General features: G+C 40.2%; 2 protein-coding genes across 3 annotated transcripts in view; one reads left to right on the plus strand and one right to left on the minus strand.

Moving 5' to 3' along the window:
* Positions 1-5826, plus strand: part of LOC125032552 (extensin-3-like) — a 7069-nt gene extending 1243 nt beyond the window's left edge. The window contains exons 2-3 of the mRNA XM_047623762.1: positions 2199-2264; positions 3771-5826. Of these exons, the coding sequence (XP_047479718.1) occupies positions 2199-2264; positions 3771-5825 (2121 nt within the window). The 3' untranslated portion in view covers position 5826. The remainder of the gene's footprint in view (positions 1-2198; positions 2265-3770) is intronic.
* A 2707-nt stretch (positions 5827-8533) lies between these two features.
* LOC125032590 (probable mitochondrial glutathione transporter SLC25A40) overlaps positions 8534-10000 on the minus strand; it is a 7687-nt gene continuing 6220 nt past the window's right edge. For both annotated transcript variants that reach the window (XM_047623841.1, XM_047623840.1), the window contains exon 7: positions 8534-8937. In XM_047623841.1, coding sequence (XP_047479797.1) covers positions 8735-8937 — 203 coding nt within the window. In that variant the 3' untranslated portion in view covers positions 8534-8734. The remainder of the gene's footprint in view (positions 8938-10000) is intronic.

The raw sequence follows: 10000 nt of genomic DNA on the forward strand, positions 1-10000 counted from the left end.
TGATATATTTTTACCATCTATGAGGCAAATGATCACCCGCTTTCTTATTACTATTATGAAGAACCTATGCTATGAATTGCTCTTATAATCATCCCTTATACAGTGGTCAATGGCCTTATTCACAGCATACCATTGCCATATATATACTCGAATTCAGAGAGAGAGAGAGAGAGAAAGAGAGAGAGAGAGGGGGGGGGGGTAGAGAGAGAGAATACATATACAGAGAGAGACAGACAGTCACACAAAGGGAAAGAGACAGAATGAGAAAATAAGAAAGAGAGAGAGACAAACAAAGACAGAAAGATATTAAAAAAAAAAAAAATGAAAATGAAGGAAAAAGAATAAGAGAGAGAGAGAGAGAGAGAGAGAGAGAGAGAGAGAGAGAGAGAGAGAGAGAGAGAGAGAGAGAGAGAGAGAGAGAGAATCACTGTTTTCTAGATATTTAAAGCGTGTGCTCAAAGGCTAGAATCACATGCCGAAATCCTCATATTCTGCATTTACATATTAAATGTATATATCCCGCAAATCACTCATATGGGGAAAATACCCACATAATTCTCCTTTATCTGAGAAAGAAATCAGCTGTGCGATCGACCAAAAAACTAGCCTCTTATCGACTAGCTGATCGCAATCGACTGGCCAGTGATATAGTAACAACACTGAACTTACATACACAATATCCATAAAAGATAAGATATTTAACGTAGTGATTATCAAGTAACAAAATAGGGTCGTTTTCTTCTTTTTTCTCGGTATTTCCCACGATTTTGGTAATCTTTGATATTTGGCCAGCTCAGCCCTTGTCCAGTCCTAAATACAATAAAAATAAAATACTAAGACACAGGACTGACAGACGCGGTAACTCCTATAATATACACATACAATTACATTATCTATACTCAGTCTAGCAGAGTTTCAAGAAGAAATTCTTTATTCAGAAATAACAAAAGGTGTATTAAGATATTCGACATAAACTAAAGTTTTTCTCGTAAATATAAACACGAGTAATCGGACACGCTGAGATTCCTAAAACTTAGATACATAAATGTGTGTGCTCAAGTGTATATACAATTATATGTGTTATATGTGCGAAAGAGAGAGAGAGAGGAGAGAGAGAGAGAGAGAGAGAGAGAGAGAGAGAGAGAGAGAGAGAGAGAGAGAGAGAGGGGGGGGGGGTGAGAGACAGAGGCATACCGACATACAGATAGAGCCAGGCAGGCAGAGAGAGAGAGACAGACAAAGAGAAGGGGCGAGCGTGAGTAAACGTCATTCAGAAATCGAATTTTCAACACTGCATGCCGACCCTCATTCATTGCTGGAGTTATGGACGACAGGGAACTTCAGAGTAAAAAGTCATCCGGATTACATGATTCCATGTTTTTTTTTCCAGAGATGGTTATGTTGCGCATGACTACAGCGTTTTTGCGCATGTTAGTCATGCGAGGAGTTGAAGGCTGACCATGACCCTCTCACTGTCATGACGGTACAGCTGACAAGTGACCAGAACTCTCCCCCTCCACCTCCTCACCTCCCCCCCTCCCCTCCATCCTCCTTCTCTCCATGTCTCCCCATTCCCCTCCCCACCCACCCTCCATTCACCTCCATCCTCCTCCATTTGATCCTCCCCCACCCCATGCCCCTTCCCCTCCCCTCCACCCCTCTCCAGTCCTCCCCCTCTCCTCCGTCCTCTCCCCCTTCCCATCCCTCTCCCCCCATTCACCCCCTCCCCTCCCCTGTGCTGTCATAAATCGTGGAATGGATCCGAGATTCCTGTCAATGATTTTTTTTTTCCAAAAATTTCGCAACTGATGACTTTTGTGAGGTCTTGCTTTTGAACGCGCGGTTGTGAAAGCTGTTGAATAATTTTCCCGAAAGAGCGTCATGGAACTACGAATGTGTAAAAAAAAAAAAAAAGTTCGTTTTCTTATGTTTGCGTTTTTTTTTTTTTTACTTTAAGAATAGGAAAGGATTGTTTCTTTATTGGCAATTTCCATTACTTTTGACATTGGTTGTATTAGTTTAATTAATATATCTCCAGAACTGAGGCACTGTTAAGTGAACAAACGATATAAAAAAAAAAAAAGTATCCGTTCGAACGCCTGTGAATTTGACTTGAAAGAAAACGGAATCCTACATACCTAACCTAAGCGACCTTCCTTTTTTTTTCTAGCTGACCTTTTTTTTATTATTTTTTTCAGGTCATTCTGTCACTCTCCCTCCTGATGGGGGTCAGTTCGGTCAGCGTGCCGGTCCCTGATCAAGCCGTAAGTGAATGCTTTTGATTTTCCTCGCCTAGTACCCGTTCTCTTGAAAATCTGTGAACTGTAAAATTATAAACTCATTTGAGGATCTATTTTGTATTCTGTTTTTTCAGTGGTCGATAATATTGTCATAATTTTTATTTGTTCGTTCAGAAAACTTGCGTCAAGATTGATAAGTAAATGTTTTTTTTTTTATTGAAAAAAACATGATTTTCTTTTCACAACGTGGTCGGACTTTATAAATAGCCTACATATTTAAACACACGTAAACAGTAAGTTAGTTGGGTGGAACCTTATATATATGTATATATATATATATGTATATATACATTTATAGGTATGTATACATAAATATGTATATATATGTATGTCTGTATGTATATATATGTATATATATGTGTCTGTATGTATATATGTATATATACATATATACTCACACACACACACACACACACACATATATTATATATATACATATATATACAACACACACACACACACACACACCATATATATATATTTGTTGTATATAACACACACAAACACACAATTTATATATATATATATATCACCACACCACACACACACCACACCACACCCACTTATTATATATTTATGATTTGTGGTGTGTGTGTGTGTTGTGTGTGTGTGTGTGTGTGTGTGTGTATGTATATATAATACAATATAATATTTATATATATATATAGATATTTATATTATATATATATAATATATGTATATATTAATGTGTGTGTGTGTTTGTGTGTGTGTGTGTGTGTGTGTGTGTGTGTGTGTGTGTGTGTGTGTGTGTGTGTGTGTGTGTGTGTGTGTATATGTATATATATACTTATATATACATATATGTATATATATATATATATATGCATATATGTATATATACATATACATATATGTATATATACATATACATATATATACACACATATATGCATACGAGTTTGTTCTAACACTCTAATTTGGAGTAATTTTGAAGAAAATTATTTTGTTTTCAAATATATATATTTTTTTATTGTTTTTATGTATTGTCATTTATTTTTTAAGCATCCTTAAGGCTATAAAAAAAAATTCCATATTGTTCCTCACCTTTTTGAATAGTTAAGATAATAATGATAACGATGTTGATGATAATACAAATAATAATAATGATAATATTAAGCATAATAATAATAATAATAGTAATAATAATAATAATGATAATAATAATAATAATGATAATAATAATGATAATAATAGTAATAATGACAATGATAGTAATAATAATGATAAAAATAATAACAATAATAATAATAATAATAATAATAATAATAATAATAATAATGATAACGATGATAATAATAATAATAATAACAATAACAATGATAATAATAATAATAATAATAATAATAATAATAGTAAAAAAAATATATAATGGCAGTGATCCCAAACCGCCCTGGCCCTAGAGTCGTGCGAATCCCCTCACGCCCCTTCCTTCCCTGTCCGTCTCCGCAGCTGGACTACGTGTTTTCGTACGGCGTCAACGACGACAAATCGGGCAGCAGCTTCGGCCACCACGAGACGACGGACGGCCAGAAGACGGCGGGCGAGTACCGCGTCGCCCTCCCCGACGGCCGCCTGCAGGTGGTGAAGTACACGGCGGACGAAAACGGCTACAACGCCGTCGTCACGTACGAGGGAGTGGCAACGCACCCCGACCAAGATCCTCACGCGCCCACCTCCCCTGCCCCTGCTGTGGTGACCACTGTTCACCCCCCTACTGCCCTGGCGTCCACTCACCCTCCTGCGGTTCTCCCGGCCCCGACGCACCCTCATCGCGCCGTCCCGTCACCGACGCCCCCCTCCCGTGGCCACCCGGTCCCGACGCACCGGCAGATTCCTCCTCATCCCTCGGCTTTCCCAGCCCCATTACCTGTGCCTTCGAATGACATCCACCACTTCCCGGGCCCTGCCTTCGCCGGCCATTTTCCTCGGCCAGAGCCCGTGCGCCCTCGGCCTCAACTCATCAGCGTGAATGGCGAACCCATCGGCCACTCTCGAGGCCCCGTCTTTCCTCACCTAACACAGGGTCCACAGCATTCGGCGCATATCCGCCCTCACGCAGTCCTTCAGTTTGGACAAAGGCATCCCGCAGCGGCAGAGCGCCCCCCTCCGGCAGACTTGTCCCTTTTTGTCCCCGAAGAAGATCTGCATAAGGCTAACTTCCCGAGCCTTTTGTCCAACGCAGTTCCTCTGCATTTTGGCAACGCTGTCCCTTTTCCTGTCACTCCTGTTCCCCAACACCATGTTGCTGCACACCCTGGGAATCCTCTCCCCCTTCGTCCTATCAGCAGACATCACGGTACTCCTATTCCTCATAGGACTACTCCCGTTTCCCATCATGTCACCCCTGTACCTCATCATGTTGATCCGTCAAGCCACCATATCACTCCAGTCCCTCATGTTGGGTCTTTCGTCCATGATATTACCCCTATTCATGACGTGACTCGCGCCCCACACCATAGCAAGCAAATTTCCCATCATGGTAACCCGGTTGCACATCACAACCCTGTAGTTCATCATATCGAGTCTGCTCCACACAACTTCCCAGCCCATGTCGTTCCGAACTCCGTGCCCCTCCTTCCGAATTCAAGTCCTTTCCACGCTGGCTCAGTTCCCCTTCACAACGCCCCGCTGCCAGTCACGCCCTCCCCAGGTCTCCATCGCGGCCACGAACATCTCCCGCACCACCCCACCAATCTCCCTCATCATCTCACCCTTAACCCACACCATACGAGTCCCATAACACACCACTCCTCACCAATCCCACACCATACTAGTCCTATCACACACCATACCAGCCCCATCACCCACCATTCTACCCCTATTCCACACCATACGAGTCCCATAACACACCACTCCTCACCAATCCCACACCATACTAGTCCTATCACACACCATACCAGCCCCATCACACACCATTCCACCCCTATTCCACACCATACGAGTCCCATTACACACCACTCTTCAACCGTCCCACACCATACAAGTCCTATCACACACCACCCCACCACTATCCCACACCATACACGTCCCATTACACACCACACAAGCCCCATCATACACAATTCTACACCTATTCCATTCCATACGAGCCCCATTACACACCACTCCTCACCAATCCCGCACCATACGAGCCCCATTACACACCATTCCTCACCAATCCCGCACCATACGAGCCCCATTACACGACACACCAGCCCCATCCTGCACCACAGCACCCCTCTCCCACACCACTCGGGTCTTATCCAGCCACACTCCAACCCGATACCACACCACTCGACCCCCCTGCCAGGCCCACACCAATCCGTCCCCTTCCATCCTCCAGCCTCTATTCGGGACAAAGGAGTCCGAAGGGCCAAATCCTTTCGTAACATCCTAGGAGGGAGTGACATCCCTCCTTTCCTGCCCGGGGCGCCAACCTTGGACCGAGGGCAGTACCTTCGACATAAGGGCCTCGACAGACCGGGCAGATCACCTCGTCCTGCAACGGAATCTGAAGAAGAATGATCGTCACATTTTAGAATAAGATTTAAGAATATTTTTTTATATATTTGTTACGGACTTTTATGTATAAAGAATAAAATAAACGTGCACATTACTGTTAAGTTCTTTCCGTATAGCCCACTCGGTATTCCAAAAGTCACAGCTGAATTTTATGCAAAGAAAAATATACAAGAAGATATTCCTGTATCTCCTTTCTTCGTTTTCTTTCACTTTCTTCTTCATTCTCCGTTTGTCTTCCTTCTCTCTGTCGTATTTCACGCCCCATTTTTTCTCTCATCACCACTGCCATGTTTATTCTTTTCAATTTCTTGTCATTTGGCTCTGAGTGTTCTTTTTTTAAATGTCATACACAGAGCTGCTACTCCATTTAATGAATATCAGACCAGTAAACATGCCATATGCAAACAGTATGCTCCAAACTAAGTAAATGTAACCGAATTTACTGCCCTACATACTTTCCAAACCACACAGACCACTATTTTTCTTCTCATTTCCTTCACTTGTTAAGATGAAGGTTGCCAAAATGATTTATATCCAATGACATTTTATAAGTAGATTCGATTTTCAAACAGCATCAGCTCTCTCCACGCACTCACTGCATTCTTCATAATGAGCCTCTTCTGCTTTCAATGGGCAATGCAATGGCCAGATAGTTGTGCTCTTAGTTTGCTTCACAATTAGGGAATCTAAGACTTCAAGTAACTTAAAACTTTTAAATATGTTAGAGCATAGGAAATGTTTTAATTCTCTGTTTGTACAAATGTAACGATTTTCGATTATTTTTTTCCTGTGAAGCTTTGTAGATTTCAGGTCATATATACTTCACTAAATTTAAATCTGATGGATCACTAAGACTGGATTTACCTTTGTCTCTACAGATGGTAATTTCTTCATCAAGTAACTGCAATGGGTTGAACTTAGTAGACGTTAAAGTTATTTCTATATGTGCACAGAAAAGCATACAACTTATTAATTTAATATTAAACTATAATAACACACACACACACACTCAAGTAGATATGGATACATGGATACACACACACACACACACACACATACATACATACATACATACATACATACATACATACATACATACATACATACATACATACATACATACATACATACATACATACATACATACATACATACATACATACATACATACACACACACACACACACACACACACACACACACACACACACACACACACACACACACACACACACACACACACACACACACACACACATAGAGATAGAGAGAGAGAGAGAGAGAGAGAGAGAGAGAGAGAGAGAGAGAGAGAGAGAGAGAGAGAGAGAGAGAGAGAGAGAGAGAGAGAGAGAGAGAGAGAGAAAGAGAAAGAGAGAGAGAGAGAGAGAGAGAGAGAGAGAGAGAGAGAGAGAGAGAGAGAGAGAGAGAGAGAGAGAGAGAGAGAGAGAGAGAAATGGAGGAACAGGAAACTGTAACACACAAAGATAACATGTACATTTACCATAAAATTAAAACAAACAATAGTATTATAAGTGGCGTGGGCTTCAAAATATACAGTATCATGTGAGAAGTGGTTAGGCTTGTATCAGCATGGCCAACAAGGCAGAGAAGAGAAAACAAGAGATATAGGGTAATTGGACTGCTGATCAGACTCTCCTTTGGTAGAAGAAAACAAACACATCGTGAAGGGCAAGCACGAGCCTGAAAAGAGGAATGTGTGGGTGAAAGATGTTGACTCCCATCAAGGCAGTATATTCCCATATGAAAATTGCTGGTGCCCTCCCCAAAAGATGCAGCACTTGCGTGACTTATATAAAATAAACTGTGGAACAGGAAAGGACCATCTCTATGTTGAGGCTATAATTTATAGTAGATACTATTTGGACTCTTTGGGGAGTGATTGTTGTGAGTGTGAGTGCCCACAAGCTGGGTGCTGGAGTTGAAGTGGAGATCAATGGGGGAGCAGGAAGGCTCTCCAATCTGGGCAGTCCTTGCATTGCTGCTGGTGTTGTCGTACTCTGCTGGAGGATCGGGGAATGCTGATCTCTGTTCCAGATTCCGTGGCTTAAGTACACGTGCTCTGTGTAAGCATGCTGGGAACGAGAACATGGCTGTTGAACTGGTGCGACCCAACCTGGGAAACTACGCTGAACATCGAGTTGCAGGGTCATGTTGCTACAAATTTACCCAATCATTGCCTTCTTCATCATGATTATTGGCCTATATAATATTGCATTTGATGGTCAAAGTACAATTGCTTCATTTATACCATTGAATTATGGCACTATATGGCACTTTGTGCATTATGTACATATGACTACTTTTTCACATGGGTGGTGGTCCAGCACCTAATCTTCCACCAACTAAGTCTGTAGAAAAAGTTCACCAAATACTAGGTGAAGAAAATTAGTAAATTTTCAGAATCACTGATTTATTTATTATTAAGTAAATAAAGTTCAATACAGTGTAGTATGGCTTCCTTACTGAAGAAAAAAAAAATGTCAACAAACTTGGATTAAATACTGGTATCCAGTGCACTAAAAATACTTTAAAGTGATTGCAATGACTTTAATGTTCACCCAGCAGCTAAAACAGCCACTTTTATCCACTAATTTTTATGTGATAATTTTGGTTATAACATCCCACTCCATTCTTGGATCTTAATTAGCATATATGAACTTCTGAAAAAGCAGGTATATTAACACTACATATCATATAAACCTCTTTATTTTGTGAGTATATTTCTCACACTTATATCAATGTCTTCATTCTTTCACTATGTATCTAATACACAAAGTACAATCTGCTTCACATAACACCTCCAATTCATAAAATTTGTTACAATAGATAACAACTATACAAGCTCTCTGAGCAAATTACTTGAATAAACCTAACAAACAAACTAAACCAAGTCAAGTATCAACTACCACTGATTTATGTTTTCTCAAAATCCTTTTAGCATATTCATAAGTAGATATCATGATAGCACACGCAGGCATCACTTTGGCGAGACGTGGTACAAGTCCGGCAAAGAGTCCTTTGATGCCCTGTTGCCTGTAGATGTTCTGTAGCATGGTTCTCGTGGATCCAACACTTTTTGTACCATTTGCAGGATCTGTGTAATGGAAGAATACTATATAAATAAATTTTCATCAATTTATGTATTCCATTTTTAAGTTAGCCTTTAATGCCAACAGTAACAATATTGATATCAACCCGATGCCACTGGGCATGGCATGTACGTACTTGCCATACCCACTGTGACTTTACTTCATTAATTGTTTTTACACATAGATGGTTACACTTGTACCTTTTCCTTGATTTTTGGAAAAAAATTATGTTATATTGATGTTACTAATGTCTATAACATTATAGTAATTATAATGTCTATAATAAAAATAACATCGATATTCATAGCATTAGTAAAAAAACACATTTTTCCCACCTATTCAAGGAAAGGTGAAATCAGGTAAGGTCACAAGTTCCACTAATTGACTCCTTTGTGGCTAAGCACTGGCAGAGACATTTCACAAAAAATGAGCGCAGCATTTTTCTGGCGGCAGAAAAATAACCTCCTCTTACATATCTTTTTAGTGTTTTATTTACTTTTTTTTTTCGACTTCATAGGAATTCTATTATGAAAAAGAGGTAAGGTGTGCCAAATTTGCAGTTTTAACTCTATGTTGCTGGGATGGCAAGAAAACATTTCATACCCACTGTAAAAGATGGCTCCACAAGCACTTAATTACCAAGGAGACACTTACTAGTCCTACCTATCTCACCTGTTTATCCTTTTCTTCGATTTTTGGGAAGATTGTGTTTTTTCTTTTGCTATTGGTATTAATAACATCAACAAGCATAATAAGAACAATTACATTAATAGCACTAAAAAAATACAATTTTCTCCAAAAATACAAGAAAAAGGAAATCAGCTGAGGACACACTGGCTTACTTGGTAGCCAAGCACTTGTGGAACCATCTACGTGCAAACGACAGCAACCACTGTGATTACCCAGCACCAACCAGTGAGCTAATTTAAAAAGGATTTGACTGACTGGATTCTTGTTTACAAATGACATGTGTACCACAAATAAATACGCACAGTGTGGAGACCCTGACATGCTTCTAACATCCCTTGCAACAGTTGTAGGAAAATATAAAGGCTCTTCAAAAACTAC

This window comes from Penaeus chinensis, chromosome 14, assembly GCF_019202785.1.
Source record: "Penaeus chinensis breed Huanghai No. 1 chromosome 14, ASM1920278v2, whole genome shotgun sequence".
Lineage (NCBI taxonomy): Eukaryota > Metazoa > Arthropoda > Malacostraca > Decapoda > Penaeidae > Penaeus > Penaeus chinensis.